Source organism: Falco biarmicus, chromosome 3, assembly GCF_023638135.1.
Source record: "Falco biarmicus isolate bFalBia1 chromosome 3, bFalBia1.pri, whole genome shotgun sequence".
NCBI lineage: Eukaryota > Metazoa > Chordata > Aves > Falconiformes > Falconidae > Falco > Falco biarmicus.
In genome coordinates, this window is record NC_079290.1 from 70,703,438 (window position 1) to 70,729,752 (window position 26,315).

Sequence of the window (26,315 nt, forward strand, 5' to 3'; positions counted from 1 at the left end):
CTGCATTTTACTAATACCTTCTACGGATTATATTGTAACAGTCCAGAAAGCGGTTTGGTTTAGACACAAAACTTAGTTATACTTCAAACTGCCTTATCACTTGCCTTTTCAACTGTATGTAGAGTAACTGGGTAAAATTTTAACAAGTATTTAGCTGTATGAATTAACCTCATGGGCTATGCCGGCTGTGGCAGCAGAATTATTTGTCAGCAGAATTTCATATCACAGCCTGCTCTTATCAGAAGGCAGCCATGATTACTAAGCTGACTTGGTATGTGAAAACATATGGTGTTTTGGAACTGCTTGGTTACTGTGGTGGAGAAATAGCTCCTGACCCGAAACAGGATCTTTTTAACAAAAAATAGCGGTGTCCCTACCCTTATAAGGCATGGGCAGGCTCAGCATGGCGCTGCAGGAGGGGCGGTGACGGGTTCATGCTGCTGGGTTTTCTCCGGCAGCGGTCGCAGGCGAGTGGAGAAGTTGAGCTGAAATTGCAAACGCTTCGTCCCTGGCACTTTGCAGCGAAACTCAGTCAAGAGAGGAGGCAGCAGGTGAAATTAAAAAAACCCAAACAAACCAACACAACCACCACTTGATCATGGGAAAATCAGGTGAGTAAATGTCTTTGTGCAGTTGGCTGTGTGTTCTTAAAATGTGCGTGCCGGGTTTTGTGCTCGGAAAGGGTTGTAAAGCATTAGTGGCTTTCCTCCGAGAAAGCTGCTTTCATTTGTGCATGGTACAGCCTGGGAGGAGCCTTCTCTCTGACACAGGGTTAAATTAAAAAACCAAGCAGAACGACCCCCCCTCCCCAACCTGCGCAAGGTAGTTGTATTTTATATACAGCTTAAGTTTTGTAACTTGTAGTAGCTTTTCTTTGCTCTACGAAATAATTATATATATAAAGGAAATAAAATTATCTTGTGTCTGGCTGCCTGACCAAACTTACCTGCCTTGCAAATAGGGTGCAGGATGCTTTTTGGGGGTGTGGGGAAAGCTTCTTATCACCTTCTCTGTCAGGAGGATTTAGATTTAAGATTTGGGGACTGTTTAACTGAGGATAGCCTTGCTCAGCTCCTAAGTCTCTCCCCAGCTGTGCAGATGTTCGTGAAGTCTCTCCCTGCTGCTGGCTGCCTTGTTGGTCCTTTCCCCACCGCCGCCAGCTGTCTGCATGCCCTGCTGTGACAGTCTCGGCGGGGGGAGAGCTCCTCTGAAGCTGCCAAGGAGCCAGAGACCTTAAGAAGAGAGAGCTCGTGGCCGGGGCTTTCTCCATCTTTGTCCTGTGAGAGCCATGAGTGGAAATGTGTGCCGATCTTCTGAAACAGCTGCAAAACTGGAGGGCTTATTTTGGTTCTTGTGGTTAGGAAGCTATTTATGTGAGAAATCAGAGCCTGGTGGTGTATTGTCTGTCTGTCCTGTGTGTAAACAGCATGTATGGAACATGCTCAGCAAAACTTAGTACTTACTCACTCAAAACCATAGACCTTTTCCAGAGAAACTTGAGGAAAATCTTTGTGCAGCTAACACTTTAGTGAGCCTCAGCGTGGGCTTGTTGAGTTGTTTTCCTTTTTCTTTTTTTAAAGGTGAGCATCCTAGATGAGATCAGAGCTGTCTGCAAATGTGACTGTAAAGGGCTTACTAGTGTGACACCCAGTCCAGGCGATGCACCATATAGCTGCCAGTGGGTGGTTTTGGCCCCATGTCCTGGAAGCTGTTTTCAAGTGGATTGGGATTTAGTAAATAAGTTTACAACAATTTAAATAATTGTAGTTGCTGAGAAGTATCAAGTTCAGCACTTCTTTGCTAATGGCATAAGAAGTACAAATACTGGGTAAGTCTAGTAGCTGTACATTACATTAGCAAAGCACATTGGGCCAAAGCGGTAGAGATATTCCACTGTGCACCTCCCAATCCCAAAATGATGAAAATCTCTTGGTTTAATATATGCAAGTTGCTAATACAGTCAGAAAGGAATTACTGTCTTTGTTATTTCCTGCACCTTTATTACTGCACATTAGTTAATTGTCCACACTTAGGAGCAATGACAGACTAGAAACTCCTTTTGTGGAGGCTTGGGTAACGTTTGCATCCCTAAGTAGTTATGTAAACAAATAGAGCTTGAGATCTAAGTACATTTAAAAAATGTTTTGTCACTTGTGTCATGCTTTTCAAATCAATGGTAAACTAGGTCCAGGTTATGTCTTTGAGCTGCGTGTGGTATTTTTAGATGAATCATGAAACTGAGATCCTGTCCTGACAATCGGTTTATTGAGTAAATCCCACCTGGCCTTTCCAGTGCATTGAAGTCTTCAAATTCCTGTCTGAGATCATTCAGTGTGGTTTGCCTTTGAATGGGCAAGAGCAGCTGTTTTGCAGAGTACTGCTTCCTCTGTGTTTTGTGCAAAATACCTCCTGTTCCTGCTGTAGTGCTCTTGAGGACATGATGCGGGCAAGTTTCTCTGTGCTGGGATCTGTCTGACCTCGAAACAGAGTCCTCGCTCCTCTCCTGTGTCAGAAAGATTAAGGCAGAGATTACCTGAAGGCGTAAACTTCAGGATGCTGTAATTCCTGTAGAGTAGGGCCACTATTTTAGAATAAATGTTTTCAGAGCAGTTTCTTTAACTTGTTGTCTTCAGTAAACCTATCCTGAGGTCTGAGTAGCCCCAGGCAAAGAAATCCTGCTGCTGAAAATCTCAGGTCTTCGATAAAAGCTCTCCAACAGTTGATAATAGCTATTGGATTACATTTGAAGCAATGTTCATTACAAGTATCAGAGCTAGAAACTTAGCGTTGGTTTTGCTTCACTGAATCGAGCTGCGTGTCGGAAGACGTCTGACTCAGCCTTCTTCCCTGGAAGCTGCAGGCTACTAATACCAAATTCATACTGAAACTCCCTCATCAGATTTAGTAAAACACCTCCCCTGGCCATAGCTCCTGGAAATAATAAGCCAAACATGAGGACCCCCTGTGCCCTCCCCTTGGTCTCCTCTTTTTGGGCAGCGTTTGGGTTAGCAGATGGTGCAGGCCCCCGTCGCCACAGATCCTGGGGAGCCCCAACCGAACCGGCTGGGGTACGTATTTTCTGCGGGAAGCAAGGTGATGGTGAGCTGGCTGCTTTTTGTTGCCCTGTTGCTAAGACTGCCGTGTTGGCAGGGCTCTGACACCCCTGCAGCTGTGCACGGTGGAGGCCGGGGTCCTGCGGCCAGCCCTGGCCCCAGAGGGGATATCCATGTGAGCAGCTGCCGGCGATGCTGCGGGAAGCAGCTGGCTGCCAGCTCCACTCCTACGCTCGGGAGCGCGGGGATTTCTAATGCAGTGGGAGTCTCCAAAAAGGCTGGGATGGTGGCAGGAAAAGGCTGCTCAAAGTCTCATTTCTTCCGCTTCCCCTCCAGCCCTGCCTGGTGGGGGAAGGGAGCTTGCCCCACTTGCCTCCTAAAAACCGGGCAGAGGTGACGGCCAGGGAATTGCCTGTTTCTTCTGGCCAGTGGGTGCAGACGCAGTCAAAGACGAGGACGAGCTTACTAAATATTGACTATCTTTTTATAGAGTTTGTTTTTTCTTTTTCCTTCTTGTCTTTTTCTTTTTTTTCTCCCCTTCTGCAAATGTGGGTGGGACTCTAGAGAAAGGGCTGGGAGTTACCCACTGCACCGCTTGTTGAGCAAATACAAAAAAAAGGGCTGAGAAAGGATTTTGAAAAAAAGAAAAGAGATAGGAACCAAACTGCAGTTTTCCATGCTGGTTTTAATCTTCCTTGAAAGCATGTGCTGGTTTTTAACTCTTAAGATGTACCTTTGGAGCACAATAAAAGGGACCGTGGTGTTTTCTGCAGAGTGAGCTACATCTTCAACTGCTCTGAAGTGCAAATTTGTACTTTAGCATCTTGGTGGGAGAAAGCCGTAGCAGGTCATAACAAGAGTACAAGCATATTAGAGAAGTGACCTGTTTGCTTTCTGAGAAATGTGATATTCGCCAGCTGCCAAAATGACAGTGTTTCCTGCTGGATGATTTTACAGGACTGGTGGGCACAGAGGAAATTAATTAGACTAACCTGCTAGCAACCGTGCGTTCATGTTCGGTAACGGGGGCATTTGCAGAACTTATTATCAATACAAGTTAATGGCTGTTTCTCTTTACACCAGAACTGAGCTGGAGGTGTGGTGGGAAAAGGGCCTTTCAAAAATCAAGTTAATTAAATTAAAAACTCCACACTGCTCTAGTTTTTGTGTGTATAAGACACTGGTTGCTTGGTTCAAGTTCAATAAATGGCAAATAGAGAAAAGTCTGTCAGGAAGGATCAGGCCTCGTCAAACAGTATTCTGGGCCCAATTTTTACCTGTCTGTTGAACCATCAGTGTTTTGGTGGAGGAGAGGAGGGGAGTGAGAGAGCAGCCATCCCATGCAACAGTGGTTGCATGTTGACTGTTAGATTAGGAGCCTTAGCTCCTCATGTTCAAGGCAGATAAATACCAAAGCAAATATGAAGGGCCCACAAAGAATAAGATGGAATGTGAAAGTCTGTAGTAGCCGAGAAACCTACCAAGGTTTCCTATGTCATAGAGTTGCATGTCAATAACCAAAAAACATCTTTTCTCCTTTCTGAATCCTCCACAAAATCCTTCTTAAAAAAAAATAAAATTAAGCACGAAGAAGGCTTTTATTACTGGAAACATTCAAACCCTTAGTTTTCAATCAGAAGACAGTTGGTAGTGTCTGTCTTGCCTGAATTTGAATTTGCCTCAGTTGCTGCTTGATGTGCAGGAGCAAAAAGCATGCAAAAATGAGCCTCTTGATTTTAACTGCTTTGCTGTTTATTACATATCTCAACAGGCCAGAAGGCTATTTCAGATCACTATTTTGGTACAGGCCATGCTGTTCTTCGACAGATTGGCTGGTGCATATCTGTGTTATGTTTTTATAGGCAGATGTAAGCAAGTTCTGCCCAGTCTTTGAAGGTCTGAACAGCAGCTCTGCCAGAGCTGGGCTGGGTGGCCCTGCAGAGGGGGAGTGAGGTGAGGCCAGGTGGGTGGCCAGCCACTCTGGTTCAGAACTGTCTCCTGTGCAAGCAAGTATAAGGAGAAAGCAGTAGTCTGGGGTGTTGTGGAGGAAGATAATATGGGCCTGTTTAAGGCCACCAACATTATTTTGTATAATTTAAAGTTGACGGAACTGAATTACTAGACCAAATCTTGGCTTTGAACTGAAATCGTACGGGCTTTGTTTGCTTTCAGCTCTAAGCATGATGGTTGCAGAGCTGTATGAAATGGTAAGTTAACTGTCCTTCTGAAGCTTTGCCATGCCACCATTGTAGGCATGGGGTTTAGGGGCATTTTCTGACACAGATTGTGCAGGCTGTCCCTGTATACACACCTGTGTGCGTCACAAGGCTGAGATGGGGTTGCAGGTGTTCCTGAAGTCTCCATGTCCTTGTTGTAAACATAAATTTGGGGGGCAAGGGGTCCTGTTTTCCATGAAACAACTCTGATGATAGTTTGTGATAGGCAGATGTTAAGAAATTATTGAATACATGCTTAATTATACCCTATGTGTTTGCTCGTCACACTTGTGAATTCTGTGGGCCATAGGCACATGTTGGGCACTTAATAAGTGATCCTCAGAAAGTGATTTGGGGTGAACTGTGGTAGGGTATAACCTGGTTTTGAATTTTCCCTTATGAAGACTCATTACTAAAACAGATCTCTCAGCTTAGAATCAGACAAGAGTCGAGGTGGGAAGGGACTTCTGGAGGTCAGCTGGTCCAGCACCCTGCTGAAGCAGGGCCACCTAGAGCTGGTTGCCCAGCACCATGCCAAAATGGCTTTTGAATATCTCCAAGGATGGAGACTTCACAACCTCCCTGGGCAACCTCTGCCAGTGCTTGGTCACCCTAGTGGTGAGAAAGTGATTCCTGATCACAGAATCAGAATGGTCGGGGTTGGAAGGAACCTTTGTAGATCATCTGGTCCAGGACCTTGCTAGGGCAGAGTCACCCAGAGTAGGTGGCACAGGATCACGTCCATGTGGGTTGTGAATGCCTCCAGAGAAGGAGACTCTGCAGCCTCTCTGGGCAGCCTGTTCCAGAGCTCCGTCACCCTCAAACAGGCTTTTCCTCATGTTCAGGTGGAACTTCCCATGTTTTGGTTTGTGCCCATTGCCCCTGGACCTGTCACTGGGCAGAGCCTGTCCCTGTCCTCCTGGTGCTCGCCCAGGATATTTATGCATTGATAAGATCCCCTCTCTGTCTTCTCTTCCCCAGGCTACACAGGCCCAGCTCTCTCAGCCTTTCCTCGTAACAGAGGTGCTCCAGTCCCCTCATCATCTTTGCAGCCCTCCGCTGGACCCTCCTCAGTGGTTCCCTGTCCCTCTCAAACTGGGCAGACCAGCACTGGACACAGCACTCCAGATGTGGCCTGAGCAGGGCAGAGCAGAGGGGCAGGATCACCTCCCTCCACCCGCTGGCCACCCTCCTCCTAATGCCCCCCGGGATCTCACTGGCCTCCTTGGCCACCAGGGCACCCTGCTGGCTCATGGGCAATGTGCTGCCCACCAGCACTCCCAGGTCCCTCTCCGCAGAGCCGCCTCCCAGCAGGTCAGCCCCAGCCTGTGCTGGTGCGTGGGGTTGTCCCTCCCCAGGTGCAGGACCCTGCACGTGCCTTTGTTGAACTTCATGAGGTCCCTCTCCGCCCAGCTCTCCAGCCTGCCCGGGTCTGCCTGAATGGCAGCGCAGCCGCCTGGTGTGTCAGCCCCTGCTCCCAGGTTTGTACCATCAGCAAACTCGCTGAGGGCACACTCTGCCCCTTCGTCCAGGTCAGTGATGAATAGGTTGAACAGGACTGGACCCAGTACTGGCCCCTGGGGAACACCACAAGCTACAGGCCTCCAGCTGGACTCTGTGCTGCTGATCACAACCCCCTGAGCTCTGCCATCAGCCAGTTCTCCATCCACCCCACTGCTCATCTGACCCACACTGCCTGAGCTTACCTGTGGGGATGTTATGGGAGACGGTGCCAACAGCCTTGCTGAGGTTAAGGTAGACAACATCCACCGCTCTCCCCTCATCTGCCCAGCCAGTCATTCCATCGTAGAAGGCTGTTATGTTGTTCAGGCATGGTCTTGCCTTGGTGAATGCATGTTGGCTACTCCTGATAACCTTCTTTTCCTCCACATGCTTAGACATGACAGCTCCTATAGCTTCTACATCTCCACTGTTTAAGGACTTAGGACCATGAGTAGTACATTTCCCTGAACTGCCTCCTGGCAGGATTTCCATTGCACTGTTGTAGGTGTGGCACTGTCTTTCTGGAGAGATGAAAAAGGCTTCGCTTTGGAACTGCAGTCCCTGGGTGTAGGCATTCATGTACGTTACTTGCATATAATGCAGTCTCTTTTTATCTTTGGTTCCTAAGAGCTAGGCCAGTGTGTAAGCAACGGGGAGCTGCAGAAGGAACAGTGAAATCAAAGATTTTGGGGTTTAGGTGGAATTTTACCTTCCAGAGGGTGGTGTGGGGGCAATATGCCTATCTGATCCTTATTATATATAATAATCAGACTAGGTATGAGGAAGAAAGTTTTTATGAGGGTGGTGAAACACTGGCACAGGTTGCCCAGAGAGGTGGTAGATGCCCCATTCCTGGAAACATCCAAGGTCAGATTGGATGGGGCTCTGAGCAACCTGATCTAGTTGAAGATGTCCCTGCTCATTGCAGGGGGGTTGGACTGGGTGACCTTTAAAGGTCACTTCCAACCAAACCATTCTGTGAAATAAAGACCACGTTTTTCAAGATTCTCAGTTACGAGAACTGGGGTTTAGCCTGTTGAGCAGGGGGGCGAGAATGAGATCATGTAATTGACAATAAATATGGGTAAAAAAAGTTTTCTGTGTCTTCCTGCCTGGACTGGGCTACTGGATAGGTGAGTTTACCCTTCAGTGATTGGAAGAAATGTGCATGACCACATTTCCATGCCTCAGGGAGGTGCATAAACAAGCCTACTTTAAGCATTGTCCTAGCTAGCTTGGATGGCCTTGGCAGAAAAGCAAGGCTGGGGGGTTTGGAGCTAATGAGATGAAAGCTAGTTAGGTATGGCTACCCCAAGCAATAGTAGAACATAAATGATAGAGGTATGAAATGGCAGAGCATGTCACAGGAGACATGGGATAGTTCTTCAATCTGTCTTCAGTTCTTCTTTGCAAAATTCTTCACTTTACAAAGGCTTAGGTTGGCACCAGGCAGCTAACAGTTCTATGTAAAATGAACTTGGCACTGGGTACCAACAAGGTTGTCTCTATTGCTGGCCATCCACAGAGCACAAGAATATGCAGCATCCAAAATACTGTGACCCACAAAAATTACTTAAGTTAGACATTCAAATGACTTACAAAAGACTTAGAAGAGTTGTTACTTGCTGAAGAGTATAGTATCATGCTGCTGTCATGCAAATGTTATAAGATGGAATCACAATCTAATAGCTGAAGCTCAGATCTGATAGTGGAGAAGTTCTGATTTCTGGTGTTACTCATTAGTAAATACAATCGCACATCATTTTCTTCATAAATTACTATAATTAGAAACTCTAAGCACATATGTTTTTGGGGAGAGAGGAAGAGAAGAAATTGGGAAGATTTCTTCACTTCTGCTTGGTATGGTCAGTTGTAATACATGCAGGTCACTTGTGGCTTTGCATTTTGAAGCGTATGAGCCCAAGAATTGTGTGGCAGTTAGATTTAAGAATACAAAGCCTTACTTATGAGAGGGTCTCCTTAGCCTCTTTAAAAGGGTTAGCAGCTTACACATGAACTGCCTACAAGGGTTGTTTGTGTGGGTGTGTGGCATGATTAAAATATTTAATTGTCTTCCACGGCAGAGTAATAATAAAAATCATTCTTTTGGTTGTCTTTCATGCAAAGCCAACACTGGCTTCTCTGGATATGATGAGCAGTCAGTTCCAACCTTATGCAAGACGACCACTCCATGGTAGTCACTACTTGTTGACAGGCTTATTGGTCTGATGGTTCAGAGGAGAGAGGGGCTGCAAGCAGAGGACTCCCCTCCCCAACCCCTGCCTCCAATGAAAGTGAGAACTTGGTTCTGTCAATGCTCAAACCTGCTGATTAGTGTTGCTTTTTTTTTTTAAAAAAAAGTTTATATCACAGAAGGCTCTGATGCCTCTCAGAGCTGTGCTGTTTCCAGTTTACCAGGTGTTCCTTTTTAATCAGGGCAGTCAATTGCCTAACAGTTTATAAAAGGCCTTAAGTGAGGAAATAATCAACACTGTCTATTACAGCAAGAATAGGATTTGCACTCAAATAGTGACACGACTAATGTCATTGAAACATTATTACACCGGTGGCTTCATATTATCAAGCTATATGCCTGAAATTCGGTATGGGAGAAAATAGTGTGTTACACCATATGGCACAGGTAATGCAAAGTTATTAAGTTGCCGGTTTGCTGTAGAGGAAGCCCAGATAATAAAATGAGTGTGGACGTTATCCATCAGATTTGATTAACTCAGTCATCTTACTGTTGTCCTGAAGTTCACCCCCGTGATAAGCAGGTATGTAAGAAAGTTTCAGGCAAAAGTCACTGCTGAAAGACATCAGAGAACCTACCTGAAGAGGGATCTCCTGAGCTGAAGGGAAAGCTATTTTGAGCAGCCTGATAAACACAAGAAGGTTCTGGGAAACTACTCCCATTAAAACCCATGTCTAATTATAACCTCCAATTCCTTTCATTCCCACAAGGAATACTTTCTCTTCCAACTTTCAGTAGGGTCATAGGATAATTCAAGTTGAACGGGAAATAGTGTACTAACAAATATGCTATCTCCCATAAATGCCTATTGTATGGGATGGAGATGTTGCCCATTTACTGAGTTCTTGGTTCAGAAGTGTAAAAGAAGACAAAGTATACCCATGAAGGATATAATGCTTTCTGAATGTAGTATCATTTTATCTTGCCTCCCCTCCAGGACGTACACGGGATTTCATTGCTTCTTTACGTTTCCAAGCAATCAACCAGCTTTGTTAGAGAATTTAGCACTGAAGGTCAGTTTTTATGGCTGGAAGTGATCCCTGAATTGGAGTGTCAGATCCATGCTCTCAAATGACATATTTAGGAATAGCATTAAGGGCCAGTCTTTGAAGATGAAGAAAGTGCAGTCAAACTACATGGAGAAAGAAACAAGGAATATTCACTCCCTGTGGCACTGCAGAGGCCAGCCAGTATAAGACCATCCTGGAGTGTTTGTGACTTCAAACCTATGTGGAGTCAAAATGAGCAGAGGCATGGCTGTCCTCTTTAACATTTCTCCTATCAGTTAAATATCCATCACTTCTCCATTGAAGGAACATCGTTCTTAAGAGTGTGAAAGATTCAGCTAGGGCTAGTTTCCAGGGAGTTACATTTCAAGTGAGGACAAATATTATGAATAATAAATATGTCAGGTCTCTTAGAAAGGTCTAGAAGAAAATGTGGTCATTAGAAACTGGTATGTCTTTTACTCAAGAATTTTGTTTGTTTCCAGTCTGTTGATATACTTCGAGAAGTTTGTAGAAATAGAGGTAACTTCAGTTGTCTCGGGCAGTTCACCAGTTACCAGTTAACAAAGGACTTCCTGTTACAATTACTTTACAGTTCCCTAAGACCTCCAATGAATTTTTTCACAAACCTGTTGGACATATAAAAAGTTGTATTTGCTGCATTCTTATTTCACACCCCATTTCTGCTATTAGAGTAGGGTAGAGCAATTCTGCAGAATCAAGGGAGAGTGAAGGGATTTCAGTATTAAAGCAGAACTACACACAGTGTTTAAACAGTTATGCAATTACCTCTTCATCTTCATGTGTTTTCTGCTCACTTTGCATTTGTGTCCTCTGTATGTATTCTGGCTCTTGGCTTCTTCCTGCCTGGGTTCTGGGCAGGGAAGGCTCATATCCTGGGTGATATGACTCACATTGCCAGGGCTGTTGGTATCAGGTTTTTGCGTTTACCTCTTTCAGAAATGGTGGGTCCTTTGAAGTGTATTTTGCGGCTTTCTTCAGATATGTTGCTTTAGCCATTACACAAGCACATTTCTAATTATTTTGGGGCAGAATTGAAAGGTGGGATCATTATCTCCATTTACCTGTAATGCACACACTGGGTGAAGAGTTGAGGCCTATGTTACAGTTCAAGGAGGTATTGAGACAGACATAATGGGACACTTCTGTGTAAGATTCTGCATGAAGTCCATTTCATAGAATCATAGAACTATTTGTGCTGGAAGTGACCTTTAAAGGTCATCCAATCCAACCCCCCTGCAACGAGCAGGGACATCTTCAGCTAGATCAGGTTGCTCAGAGCCCCATCCAGCCTGACCTTGGATGTTTCCAGGGATGGGGCATCTACCACCTCTCTGGGCAACCTGTGCCAGTGTCTCACCACCCTCATTGTAAAAATTTCCTCCTTGTTTCTACTCTGCATCTACCTTCTTTAGTTTAAAACCATTACCCCTTGTCCTACACTACAGGCCCTGCTAAAAAGACTGTCTCCACCTTTGATGTCCAAACTAAGGGAAAAACAAAGCAGGAGAAGACAGGGTTCAGAGAAGAGGCAGAAAGGATTCAGGCATGAAGAGTTCTTCACCTGAGAAAGACTAAGATTGGCCATGTTTAGAGACAGTAAGAAAACAGAGAAATAGAACACTCAGGGGGAAAAAATCCAATTGGAAAAGGCAACCTAGATGCTTCTGCTCAGTTTTCTGTGGTGACACGAAGTTGATCAATGAAACTGAAAGTCCAAAAGCATAACAACTATAAGGTGTGCTCTGTACATCATACACTGGAAATTAGTTGTCACGTGTTGTCGTTAAGTTAGCCAATGTTCCAGAAGAATTCAAAATAGAGGTAAATAATTGAATAATGAGGAGCAAACAACTATATCTAATACCTTTAGTTGTTTTACATATTAAGCTGTGTAATGATCCATGGCCAAACCTAACTTCCTGGCAGTAGGCAATAATTTCTTCTAGCAGTTTAAGCAGCCTGTACAAAGGGAAAAAAGTATGTCTCCAAAGCTGTCTGGGAAGCTGTTCCCATTTGGGTGGGAGCCTGAAAACTCCCATTAACTCTCACTTTTAATGTCTGGTTTCTCAGTGTATGGAACATTGGTAAAATGGAAAAACTTAACATGCCTTTCAAAACACATCTGAAATACATCTGGCAGTTGGGTGTCCCTCTCCACTCATCAGCATGCACGGGGGAAGCCATGCAGAGCGAGGCGGTCAGCACATGAGCTTGAGTCACAGTAGATAAGTGTTTCTTTAGCAGCCGCCTTTGAGGAAAGGGGAGGATGGAGGTTCTCTAGGGACAGCATAGTGGTGCCTGCTGTGCCTAGATGAAATGCAGTTTTGTCCACATCTTGTTGGTCTTTGTAAGTCAAAATGTTAGTACAGAGCTGGATTATGCAACATTTCTGTTAATGGATGGACTGACAGTTGACAAAGCCTGTATTTAAGTTGACTTCTTTTTTATTTCTATTTATTTATTTATTTTTAGAATTTCAATTTTATTGCCACTGAGAGTAAATAATTTGAACAGCAACTTTCACACTTGCAGGTCAGATTGTTTATCTGCTATTTAATGCTGAGTGGATGAGATATTAAGTCTAGGTGATAATAGCCACAAGCTTTAAGATGGTCTTGTGCAGACAAATGCAGCCTGGAGTATGTGGTGCAACTTCCAAAGCCATGTATTTCAACTTCTCTGATTTGCAGACTGTCTTAAAATGTCCCTGCTGGAATCATGGACTCCTGCATCAGTGAAGTTAAGTGAACTGGCTGCTGGCTTGCTTTCCTCTCTAACCTGTAATAGATGCTTTAGAAATAGGCTGTGACTCCACAGATGAGAGATTTCAGAGTCCGGCTTACAGAATTAGTGAGCTGTGAGCAATGGTAATAAGAGCAATGGGACAGGTTTGTTAGCAAAAGGGGGTGTGGGTGTTTAAACAGCAGAATGGAGTGCCTGTTTTGTTTGATGATATGCAACTTGTGACACACAAAACTGAAGGAAAACCTGAGGAGGAAGGTGGTGGGCAGATTTCATCTTACTCAACAGCGTTCCTTATGCCAACAATTCTATACCAAAAAAAGTGATCCTGAAAGCATGTTGATGTAGAATATATTAGATATACGTCCACAATGACACTTTGGTCTGGAAAAGGTTAACCTGTCTTCAGACTGTGTTCAAAAGGTTTAAGGTTATGCATGAAACAGTGATGGCTTTCTATGTGCATTTGATATTGAGATTATCTTAGGCTGCTGTATTATCCTAAAGCTGTTGGGGAAACTGGCGAGCACTCCAAGGATAACTTAATATATGAGCACAGGTTGGGTAATTGCCATAGGAAAAAGTTATGAGAGCAGTATGTGAAACTGACAGCTCTGCTGTGGGGAAAATGCATCATCGCAAACAGCAGAATAGTGTACATGCTAATAAAGGAGAGAATAACTGATTATAGTTGTTAGAATCAAGTAGTGAGAGGAAGCTGAGAAATCTAAGGTTAAGAACTTCTTAGTCATGAGGTCTATTTGGGCTTCAAAGGTGTCTTACAAGGAAAATGATGGGAGTGGTGCTAATTAGGATATTCAGAAATGAAGCTGATAACTCATTAATAGATGTACAAACTTGTGTCATGGTAAAAGCAGAGTAAATACTCAAAGATGTCTTGGCCTGTTCAGAAGCTTCAGCAAGGCAGAGAAAGTGAAAACTATCTTTCTGTTTTGAAGATGCTATCCATACCTCTTTAAATGTCCCAATGCCCTGTTTCAGGTTCAAATTTTTCTTAAAGCAGCAAATTCCACAGGGTGACTAATGTGAGAGGATTTTTTTTTCCTCTGACCCTTGGGAAAAATGTCATAAAAGGAGGTAACATGAAATTGCTGTCAAAGTGAATTGCAGTATGACTTGTTGCTTGTCCTCTGCCTTGTGCTGCTCAAAGTCCCACATTTACCAAAGTACAAACATGAGTTCTTTTAAAATGTTGCAGTTACTTTGGAATTCAGATATTTGCTGAACACACATTAGCATGGGGGCAGGGGGAAAATCATCCCCAGCAGTCATTTCTTTCCTTACCACTTGCTGCTTGTGAACAGTTAAATTTGTATTGAGCCAAACAGAGATGCATTTTGAGTTTTTATGAATTTGTACTATATAACGAATAAAAAGAATGGTGTATATTTCAAAGTACTTGCATAGTTCTGAACATTTTCGTATCTTCATTTTCTTTAGGTGGTGTCTTGACTAATACAGAACATTCTTGCAGACAGTGACAATAATTTGCATTTTTAGTGCATCTCATCAAAGGACCTATTTGTTGCTTACTCTGAGACTTTATAATGGTGATGCAGTGCACTGAAATCTTGAAAGTCAGTCAAACTAACCTTAAATCACCTTGCTATTGAGGTAGGGAATATGGTTCACATTTTCTTCTTTAGTAAGTCTGTACCATCCCAATGGGAGTGTCTCTTAAGAGTTAATTCCTGGATTGAAAGCATTAGCAGTTCATTTCAACCTACTGCCAGGTAATGAGGGTAGTATTCCTCTCTTCTTCAGTCCAGCCTGCACCAGCATCTTAGCTACTGGGTATGCTTTTTCTGTCTTCACTAATGTCTGTATTTGACAGACCTTTCCAATTTTTTGATGTGATTTCAGCTTCCAAACAATTTGCCGAAGAAGTCTTGAAAGCACACAATGACTACAGGAAGAAACATGGAGTTCCCCCTTTAAAACTCTGCAAGAAGTTAAACAGAGGAGCCCAACAGTGAGTTCAGTCTTTCTTTTCTCTAATGACATTTGTGACACTTTTATCTGTTAGGTTTGACTGTGCATACTGAAAAAAAAAATATTTGTCTTTTGATGTGCTGATATTCAGTGAAGACTTACTGGGTGAGAAGTGAGGGACTTGACTCTTTCAGTTTCCCTACCCAGCTCTTTTGTCCCTTCTTTCTCCATCGTATAGCACTGGCTGGTCACATGGACACTTCTGTGGTCACAACTATATAAATCTTTCTTGCATCCTTTTCCAGACATGGGCTGCATCTGTCTGCACTGGTATGTCTCCACTGCAGAGGGTAGTTGCCTAAAACGTGCTTCATCATCACCTCTGTCACATGAACTGCCATCTGCAGGAGAATATCCACTGCTGCTGAAATAGTGAGAATCTAACTCTTTCATGGTAGGGAGTGATGTCTGGTCTAAGATCAATGGAATCAGAAGGAAGTAATTTCAGATCAAATTGCCTATTTCCCTGCCCCCAAAAGCAAAATCAGTATATGTTGTTCTCTAGTCTGTCAGGAAGGACAGATCTTACCTCTTCTCCAGTGCTGTAGACTGCACAACTTCTTGTCAGTCTAATGCACAGTAGATACATCTTTTTGCTGTCTGACTTAAGTCTTCCTTACAGAAATCTGAGTCCAATTCCACTTGTCCTTTTTGCTGTAGATACAACAACCAGATTATTTCCTTTCCTTTTACAGCAATCTTTTCAAAGTAGATTTGAAAATCTTCATTTTTTTCAGGCTGATTCTCACAGTACAAAGGAGATACCTGAAGGAGTAAATGGTGATTAAACTATTCAGAAAATAGATGTCTTTCCATAATAGCTAAATAGTGGCCCGTTTGATCCCTGCAGACATGAGATCTCATCTCCCATTAGGCTTTCTTCCATAACCTCTTCATGCTAGCTGGCTGGGAGCCAGAGAGACTGCAGCCTCTCCAGAAACCGACTTACTGTCCCATCCCAGCGTGGTGCAGCACTGTCACAGAGATGCACCAGCTCCTGCACTCCTAGACCACAGATGTCTGCCAGGTGTTGTGCTGTACAACGCGCCATGAATGTGATATATGGACATGCCCTCTGGCGCAAACAGATCTCATTCTGTCTTGATTTTTTCACATTTTTTTTTCTTGAGTCATCATGATAACTGGATGTAGTGTTTCTAAGAGATGGAATGCCAATGACTCATCCACATACCTTTGTAATCTGCTGGGGTTTTCCTTCTGTTCTTCAAAGGGTTGGTTTGTTTCTCTTTTACATGATGCCTCACAACAAGGAAGAGATGCCATTGACTTGTCAATAACACTTGTGTCTCCAAAGTGCTATAGCTGGTTTGAACAAGTCAACTTGTATGAATAGTTCAGATTATTCTGCAAATATGCATTGCTCCACATTTATCTTTAAGTGTGCTGTTGCCTCTGCTGGGTATTTTTAGATCCCTCTGGAATTCCTCACAGTCCTCTCTGGTCTCAGCTGACTTTCCCCATCATGATGAATAACAATAGGAAACCTTTGGTTGTGGTCTGTAACTGAACTTGTAAGAATTAAGACAAATGTTCAGAGACTGGTGAAACTGGTTGATAGCAAGAACCAGAAATGGTTTGATCTGAATAAAATATATGCAATATAAGAAATCTCATATTTGCCAAGACAAATTTAGTATAATCTTAAATTCAGAGAACTTCACCCTTACAACACTACCTTCAGGTGTATCTGATATCTTCGTTGGTATATATTTAGCATACCTCTGGGTACTTCCCTGTGCTTCTCTATCTGTGTTGAAAATGGTCTGTTTCCTAGTATTTTCAGTTCCAATAATTGTGACAAGTTAGATGAACTGATTATTGGATCCCTGCTTTAGCATGAGTCACCCTCAGCAGGTGTCTTTATCTCTGACTGTAATGAAGCATAGGGTGATGATCTCAGATGCAAATCCCATGCTTTCAACTGCCTGAGCTAGAGTGAATTAATCACCCTTTGTCCCAAGTCCTTGGCAACTTTGTCCATGTGTGGTGTGTACTTTGTTCTAGTCTTACCTCTTGCTTGGGATGTAGGAATGCTTGAAGAGAAAAATTACAAGACTGTAGTGATATATGGCATGAAGGAACATCTAGAGAACCTCTAGTCCAGGGTCTAGCAGACTAACAAGTTTTCATGTATTCTAAACTAATGGAGGCAGCTAAATACTTTGTTTTGGTGGGAGGATTAGGACAGAAGGAAATGAGAACCTAATGACTAAAATACTAACTTGGGCCAAAATGTTCAGCTGGACAATTTCCTAACTCTGGCAGATGCCAGTAATTAACGATTAGGGAAGATGTAGCAGGACAAAACAAATATGGTGGTCCTTCCACCATTATCTTCTGGAAATTACAGATTTCTCCTGGAAATTACAGTTTTCCTAAGTAGTAGGTTGTATCATCTTTGTTGTTGGGTTTTGGGGTTTTTTTAATAAGCCCTAAAGGTTACACACACACACACATTGTAAATTTGTCTAGCTCTTTTTCAAACTCACATGTGCTTTGGTGTCTGCACCATCCTTCAGTGATGACTTCTGCACCACAGTGTGGAAAAGTGCTTTGTCTTACTTGACTTTTAAATCTATGACCTGATGATTCTATGTGTTGCCTCCTATTCCTTGTGCCATGAGAAATAACAAATGGTCTTTCCAATTTCATTGTCTTGGTACTGAAGCCTTTCCAATATTGAATAAAGAGAATAGTTGTTTTACACATGATGTTCTTCTTAACCCTATTGTCATAAGATAATAAAATACAGCCCACACTCTCACACATGTCAGCTTCCATAGAAACAGGGCTGCTTATCCCTGTGTTGGTGCACACAGTTGTTGCCTCAGATTCTCTGTGTGGTCCTATCCTCTTCTGTACTGTTGCTTGGCACATTGCTCTTGTTTTGCATTTGGCTTGTTTTCATTTCTAAATGTAGGGGTTTTTACACTTGCTTTCAACCCCCACTTCAGTCTTTCTTCCATCTCACTGAGAATATTTAAGTTACTCCCATGAGGGACCTAGAAATGTCAGGAGGTGACACCTGTAGCAATTGCTGCAGGTACTTCCCTTTCCACCAGCAGCTGCAGCTAAGTGTGGCCAGTGGATTTCCAGGTGCTAGGCAGGACATGGTGGTGGAAAATATGCCCTTTGATTTCTTCTAAGCCCTTCTCAGCAGTAACACAGATGCTCATGGAAGACAGGGAAAATAGCCTCCAGGCCTTCCGTTAGCCTAAATCCTAAATCTTTGTAAGCTTAAAGCATCCCTGGCTTAAGGGCGTTGCACCTGAGTAACTTGACTTAAACCATCATCTCACAGCAAAATTCCTTGCTTGCATCTCCTCCTCTTCCTCCTGCTCCTCCTTCTCTCTGCTCGTGGTGGCTGTGGTCCATGGCTCAATGTGTGGATTCCTTTGCTAGGTATGCAGAAGAACTGGCTACCACGAGGGTCCTTAAACACAGCTCCGAATCTGCTAATGGAAAATATGGAGAAAACCTAGCATGGGCATCCTATGACCAAACAGGTAAGCGTTCTTCTCTTGCTGTCTCACAGACACTGGATAAATCGCTTGCCTTGTGTACTTCGGGCTCAGAGCATCTGGTTGCAAGAGTACTCCTCCAAAAATGCATCTGCCACAGCCCAGCCCAGGCTCCCAGGGTACAGGATGATGGTTTGCAGTCACCTACATGTACTGAGAGCAAGAAGCACGTGTAGGCACAGAGGGGCTAAGGGACTGTGGTAGTGTCCTGTGTCCCTTTGGAGGTGGGACTTGGCAGCTAGGCTGCTTCATATGTCCCTGCTGTGGAGCTGTCTTGAATGTTACTTGTACATCCACGGAAGGAGAGAAGGAAGCCGTCAACCCCCCCGAACTTCACCTTTATTCTTAGTTTGTCCAGCTGAAGAGAAGGCTGACCACAGGCCAGCTATGGTGAGGAAAGTGGAAAAATGGCCATTGCATGCTACACAGCAGTTCAGTGGTGGGGGCAAAACCAGGAGGTGGACACCAATGTGGCAGAGGCTAATTAATGTGTTAGCCATCTAGCCACTTCCGCACTGTCAGCAAACAGTCTCTGAGCCCTTTTCATGCCTTCATTTTTGAAGACAAAAATACTCCATATATTTTCTGATCGTAAATGTAACACGTAATTGGCAGCCTTTGGTTTGGGTGCTGGAGGAGCTGAATTTTGGCCGGGCTGACAGCCTGCAGGGAGTCCTCAACTGGAGCCATGTTCAGCAGGTTCTTCCCTCCTGCCTTCTGCAGTGGGCAGGGCTCATGCCTTAGCCTGCTGAGACAGCAGGTGGGATGTATTAAAAGTGACCACTTGCTTTCTTTATTCCCATCTACCCCTGGAATTTCCAGCACAGCCTCAGGGAGACAGAAGCTCATTTCTACAGGCTGGAGGCCCTGTTGGAAGGACCTGGAAATTTTAGTAAGTGAGTTTTAGACCCAGGGATGCTGCTCGGTTCCTCTGCAAGTGCTAACTCTATTTCTCAGTAGGTACTTTTTCATGCTGAAAAAGAAACCCAGGGTGGAAAAATACAATTTGATCTACTCATATTTGGCATTCTGTCCATTGCAAGAGTCTGAGGCAAGGGTTCAGAGCAGCATGGGAAAACCCAGATGTATGGCAAAGTTTGCATAGCAGCTATGACTCACTGAGCTTACTTCTTCCTTCTTGTTTGTGTTAATGGCCTGTGCTCCTTTCCCTGTAAAGTCACAGAGTTCCCACTTAGGGAGCTGGAAACAAAACACATGAATTTTTCCCTAAATTATATAATGCCTGTCTCTTTCTGGATCCCATTTGTTTTCTTCAGTGCATGGTTTCCATACATAACTTTCCAGTTTTAAGCAATTCTTTTGTTATTTTTTTATCCACAGGACTGAATGTCTTGCTGAGAAAATTAAGCTACATCCTCTTCTGTTCTGTAAAACACTTCTACATTTCCTATGTAGCAGGATCATTCAAAGTACCGGAATGAGAAAACTAGTTCTTCAAAGAAAGTTATTCTCTGGTCTGGGTTTAGTCTTCATCTCTGTGGAGCTGGTTCATTCTTCCTCTTCTTCTCATATAGCTCCCTTTGGATAGTTAATTTGTACCCTGCTCAATGAGGCTGAAATTTGTATTAAGGCATCCATTCAAGGGCTTAACAAAGGCAGGCAGTATCTTCTGGTTTCTTTCCCAGATAAAGCAAAACTCAATAAACCTCTAGCATACTCTGTATTCTCTCTAAAAGTGATGCTGTTGTTTATTTTGGCTCTTACTGAGTTCTGTAATAATGCCAGAAGGTGATTTCTTGTTTCAGAGAAGATTTAAGCTTTCACCTATAAAAGCCTTCTAGTTTGACTCCTCTCCTTGTACAAGAATACCTTGAATTGTATTCAGGATTTTGGAGTTACATAGCCTAAAGCTGTTGCTGGAAATACATTTATTCCTGTAATCCAAGAAAGAGTTGACAGCTGTTTCCTCCTTGCAGTCCTGTAGGAACTGCTCCATGGCAGCCTCCTCTTTGTGTTCAAATAAGTGAGCTGTCATCTGCCACTAATGAAGAGACCGCAGCCTGTCTTGGCAGCTGTGGTATGTCAGGTTCTCAGGATGTCTCATCTGATTTCTCATGTGTCGAGAGGCTGAAGGCAAGCACTGGATGACTAAATTCTGGTTGGGATGGATGGTGTGGTCGTGAAGAATGTGCTGTGTTGCCTGTGAAAACACTGCAGTTTATGAACTCTAGAGAGTTTGTAAGAGAAAATCACTGTATGTTATCACCCAAATCTGTTACGGGATGAACATGGGTCTGCCTACAAATGGGGTCTAGTGGCCAGAGCAGCACAGACACCCTCTGCCCCAGCCCCGGAGGAGCATATTCTGACTGAGAGCCTGCCTTGATGCATCTCTTGCTGTCGTAACACCAGGCTTATACAGTACTGTTAAATAAAGTAAAATAAAATAAGGACCTATATGAGGAATGCTGGAAGCAGAGGAAAAGTACTGAGACCTGTTCATGCGCGGTGGCCCCTTATTATCTCTCTGTCCTTCAGAGTGGTATCAGCAGAACTTTACACCAGGACTTTTAGTCCTCTGTATGGACTGACCTCACATTGTCAATCCTCTGGCCATATGAGGCGGCTTGAGGCACAGTCAATATGGCCACGTAACTAGCTCATATGTTAGGTAAATAAAATAAAACCACTATGCTGATTCTAGACCTAGTCTTGGGCAGAACTACACTTGGACACTAATTCAAGGACTGTTGCACCAAGTTTTTATGCACTGCAGATGTCTCCAGAGAGTCACGGCACTGATGAAACTCATTAGACCAAGATTCAGCCGGTTCTGAAACGAACATCCAGTAAGTCTAACCGAGCAGGTCATCAATCAGCTATGGCTAGGAGAAGGGTGGAGTCAAACTATGCTTCCGTGGAGAAAGTGTCTCAACTATGAATGTGGTTTACAGCAATTCAAACGGGAAGGATATTTCAAAAAAAAACCCCAGCACTATACTAATTGGTTCTGCAAGTGGAACAACAGAAGAGAAGCTGCAGCGCTGACTGTGGGACAGACCTTCATGCTTTTTGATAGAAGTAAAGTTCCGACATTTCTGCTGTTATTGGGAATGAGAGGTGGGAGTGAGATGTCTTTTCCATGTTCTTTTCTTCTGATTGAAAAGCATTTTGAACAGCAACCAGCCCCTGTTCTGGGGGAGCTTTGCAGGGACTGGGAGCTGCTTTCAATGAAACATCGAAATGCAAGGGACAAGGACACTAAATATAACTGCATCACTTATTCCATAATAATCTGAAATGGAAATACTGTGGTCAGTCCTGTGAACCAGAAAGCCTGAGGATGCAAATTCCTGCTAAAGCAGGTAGGCTCCATGCTCTGCTGACTCCTCTGCTGTTCTCTCTCTGGAAGCCCAGGGGTCACTGGGCTCAAAACAGTTTTTCCTTAGTCCCCTGTATATAAGCTGTCACTTTTGGCACTGGTTTGGCTTGTGTCCCACGACTGTATTGTTTTAAGCTCCCCAAGGGGCAAAGAATCAGAAGAGAAGTATTTCAGAGGAGAGTGTTTAGTCGCTAGGTACCTGTCTGTCTTCTCACGTGGTAATAACTTCCACATAGGACCCCCCCCCCCCACCTCCTGTGAGGTGCATATGACAGATATAATTCATTCCCTTCACTTACAGGACACTTCTTTAACACGATTTCAAGTAAGAGTCTGTCAAATGTTGCCTAGTCCTTTGGTCACCTTCTCTTTTGCCGGGAACAAGTTAATCTTTAATTTCTCACATCCTGTGATGCAATGACTCTTTTAATACAAGAAGGATGACAGCAATGCCATATAATAATAACCTGATCCTGTGCAAGAAAAATGGAACATAGCTATCAGCTTCTAGGCTTCCACTGCCTGGCTGCAGTAAGTTGCAAGCTTTCATCTACAAAGTCTGGGAATTAACACATCACAGATTGTGCTGCCCAACTATACTCGTTGTCTTTCATGTACACGATTGAGGTATTCTTACCTGATGCTATTGATGTCTCCCTTGAATTAAAGAGTTACCAAATTTTCACGATTGTATTCTTTAAATTTTAAAAAAATAATTATGAAGAGATACTGTGTTTGTCAAAACTTCCATGTGTCCTGCAATATTTCCATTATGGAGATTTAAAGTTCTTGTCACATGGAGCATAGGTACACTTCTTAGAGCTACAGTAAGCAGTGGGGATGACTTTCTCTTGAGCTGCTCTTTATACTACATCACACTGATATGTTAACAGAGGGAATGAAGCGCTGGTAGCAGTGGGAATGCAGTCCTACATCTGTAAAAACACTACTTACATAGTTTAGTAACTTAAGCACTTATACACATAAAATACATGTTCTTCGTAAGGCCTGATATGTCTGCAGTCACATTCTGTACTTCTGTTCCACTCAGCTTACCACAAAACACATCTAAACTCTTTATAGTTTTGAAGTCTAGGAGGGGACAGGATGATCTGCTTGTTTTGCTTGGGGTTTTTTTACTATGTATGTTTTCTTTTCCTCTTGTATTGTGTGAAGATTGGTCTTTGCACTTTTCTCAGTCTTCATTTTTGCTTTAGTGTGAGTAACAAATGAACAGATATTTATGTTACAGACTTCAGCCATAAAACAGGTCTACACGTGTCACAGCACAAGCAAAACTAGCAGGCTGCAACAAGGCTTTACCATGGGTCAGATTCTACTGTCCCTGCTGTTTCTCCATCCTCCAGAGGCCAGACCACCCTATTTCACGTCTCTGCTACATCTAGGGTCTCCCTTCTCCAGACCCCCTCCCACATCTAAACTCCCTCCTCCTATGCTCCTCAGAGCTATTTAACCACTTTGCAGGAACCAGCTACAGCTGCACATTGTCCATGTCAATCAACCCACTGCCTACGTAGCAAGGCCACAGCTGTGTATCATCAATGTTCATCAACTCACTGCCTTCATTCCTCTACATACATGGTTTGTTGTTTGGCTTAGGGACAGTAGGGAAAGAAGGAACCTATTTTTATTCTGGAAACATTTACTCTGGGAAGCAAGAGAGGTTTTGCTGCCTTTTTATGTAGAAAATGTGAATTGATTCTGCTAAGAGAGCACTATTCGTAACAAGCAGCACGGCATAGGTAAGTTCATACTACTTTCAGTTCACAAACCTCTCAAGAGATGGCTCTGACAGCCAGGCTAACAACGCCATCCTTTTAGCAGACTGCACTCATAAGAAGGTGAAGTTTAAAAATGTTAACACCATTAAACAGTGCAAGTTTAAGACTTTTTGCTGCAAAATAGCAAAACATGAGTCATTGCTGTTCTGCAGCCAACAGTTCACCAGGGACCAGCATTCTTCATGACGGTAGGCCTAAGAGTGTTGGCAGCTTGCTATGAAATCAACCGGCCTTGCGTTATACCTCCTGGAATGCTAAGCAGAAATTTCATTATTGATGTAGCTCAAAGAAAAACCTGCCTCCTTCCCCCCTGCCTGTGTTTGACACAAGAATTTCCTAACAACCAGTAATGGAAAAGAAGTAACATTTGACTTTTGAGTGCACAGGATCTGCAAGTTCTGGTTTGAGCTCCTGCCCTCTGAGTGCCTGTTCCATGGGACCCGCTGCAGATTAGCAGAATCTGCTCCTTTCTATCAGGTTCTGTAATTGCTCAACAGAAAATGAGGAAGAATTATTTCTTTGGCAAATATCAACCTTAAAGACCGACAGCCATGTAGTGCTACATCACTGGCCATAGTCACAGTCCTTATACAGCCGTGGTCAGTGAAAGCCTTTGATGAGACAGTGCTGGATGCAAGGACTTCCACACAGCAGCTGCTCCTAGGCATGTGTATTTGAGGTATCTGTAGTACCCTGAGTTAAGAGTGCCTCAAAGTGGACATTCACAGTGACTGTAGTGCTTAGTAAGAACCCCTAAAAATGAATGCACTTAGAAATTTGGAGTATTAAATGCTGATGAGAAGAACACAGAAAACTAGAGGATGTCAGAAGGGTCATTTTTCTTTGGTTTGCCTGGAGCTGTAAGAGGATATATTCATACACCTGCATCCACAGGTGGGAGGCCTCCCTGGAGAAAAGACCCCTGTGCCCTTTTGCTCAGAAAATCTGGCAAGGCTCACTTCAGTCTTTTCAAACATGTTCCAAGAGGGAGGATCTTGTGAAAGCTGTTTGTAGAAGCCTAATGACAGGAGCACTCATCCAAGATGAAGGAGATGTGCCTTCATTATATTCCAGGCTGAAAGAAAGTTACAGAAGGTTCTGGGCAGAACAAAATGTAAACTCAGTGTCTTAAATTGCCAGATGGTTTCTTTGAGGACATTTATTTGAGGGCTAAAGGGGTATCTGCCCCATCTCAATTCAAATGCTGTGCCACACATCTCTCTTGTCTGAAGATTTTCCTAACTTCAGCCTTGTTAAGATCTAACAGTAGAGAACTGGTGGATGGTCCTGTTTCCTGATCTGTTGGTGGTAGTATAGTAGTCTTCACCAGCTCTGACCTAATAGGTGAGCACCTTACTGCAGAGATCTTCCTTGAACAGGATGAATTCGACATGGTTCTACAGGTGTTTTGTGGGTTGCCTGCCCAGGCTTTGAGCCAGGCTGTGCCAGCCACATGGTCATGGCACTCCAGTGGATAAACTGATGGACAGTGCTTGTGTCAAGCAGAACTCAAGTCACTGATGGCACTGATGGCATGAGATGCTTAACAAAAAGTATTGAACAAATTAGTAACTTAGTAAATTAGGAAAAGTGGCTGGAAAGCTGCCTGGGGGAAAAGGACCCAGGGGTGCTGGTGGACAGCTGGCTGAACACGAGCCAGCAGTGTGCCCAGGGGGCCAAGGCGGCCAACAGCATCCTGGCTTGTATCTGAAACAGTGTGGCCAGCAGGACAAGGGCAGTGATTGTCCTCCTGTACTGGGCACTGGTGAGGCCCCACCTCAAATCCCGTGTTCAGTTCTGGGCCCCTCACTGCAGGAGGGACATGGAGGTGCTGGAGCGTGCCCAGAGAAGGGCAGTGAAGCTGGTGAAGGGTCTGGAGCACAAGTCTCATGAGGAGCGGCTGGGGGAACTGGGGTCGCTTAGTTTGGAGGAGACTCAGGGGAGACCGTATTGCTCTCTACAACTACCTGAAAGGAGGGTGTAGGCAGGTGGGGGTTCAGTCTCTTCTCCCAGTAACAAGCGACAGGACAAGAGGAAATGGCCTCCAGTTGTGCAGAGGAGGTTTAGATTGGAAATTAGGAAAAATTTATTCACTGAAAGGGTTGTCAGGCATTGGAAGAGGCTGCCCAGGAAAGTGGTTGAGTCACCATCCCTGGAGGTATTTAAAAAGACATGTAGATGCGGTGCTTAGGGACATGGCTTAGTGGTGGACTTGGCAGTGCTAGGCTAATGGTTGGACTCAATGATCTTAAAGGTCTCTTCCAACCTTTCCTTCTATGAGTCCGTAATAACTGAGTAGCAACAGCTATTGAAAAACAATAAAGTTGGTAAGATACATGTACTACCATGTTACCTACATTTCAAAACCTCTTTAAATTATAGAGACTTTCTAAGTATTTCTAGAAGTCCTTGCCAGCTATTAACAGAGGTTCTTGCTGGCTGGGCTGTAAGGGAGCTACACTTCTGTGTTTATGTCATGATTCCACAGCAGATTTCTTTTTTTTTTCAGGGAAGGATGTGGCTGACAGATGGTACAGTGAAATAAAAAATTACAGCTTTCAAAACCCAGGGTTTTCTTCTGGGACAGGTAAGTTCAGACCAGGCACTGTCTTTTCAAAAATGCAGCTTTTATTTTAAAAAATTGGCTAGCCAACTTGTTTGATATTTTTAAGAGATCTACCTATTTTTCTTAGGGGAAAAAAATTAGATTTTCCCCAAAGTTTTATGTTAGAAACTGACAGAAGGGTAAAAGGCAACTGAGAAATGAGGAAGTAAGCAAAAGTTGTGGGGTTCTTTAATACTGCATTTTTCCTCCA

General features: G+C 43.7%; 1 protein-coding gene across 1 annotated transcript in view; it reads left to right on the forward strand.

Moving 5' to 3' along the window:
* Window positions 1-273: 273 nt before the first annotated feature.
* The window catches only part of GLIPR2 (GLI pathogenesis related 2), a 28,427-nt gene continuing 2,385 nt past the window's right edge, over window positions 274-26,315 (forward strand). Inside the window, exons 1-4 of the mRNA XM_056332528.1 lie at window positions 274-611; window positions 14,684-14,792; window positions 18,236-18,339; window positions 26,009-26,086. Of these exons, the coding sequence (XP_056188503.1) occupies window positions 599-611; window positions 14,684-14,792; window positions 18,236-18,339; window positions 26,009-26,086 (304 nt within the window). The 5' untranslated portion in view covers window positions 274-598. The remainder of the gene's footprint in view (window positions 612-14,683; window positions 14,793-18,235; window positions 18,340-26,008; window positions 26,087-26,315) is intronic.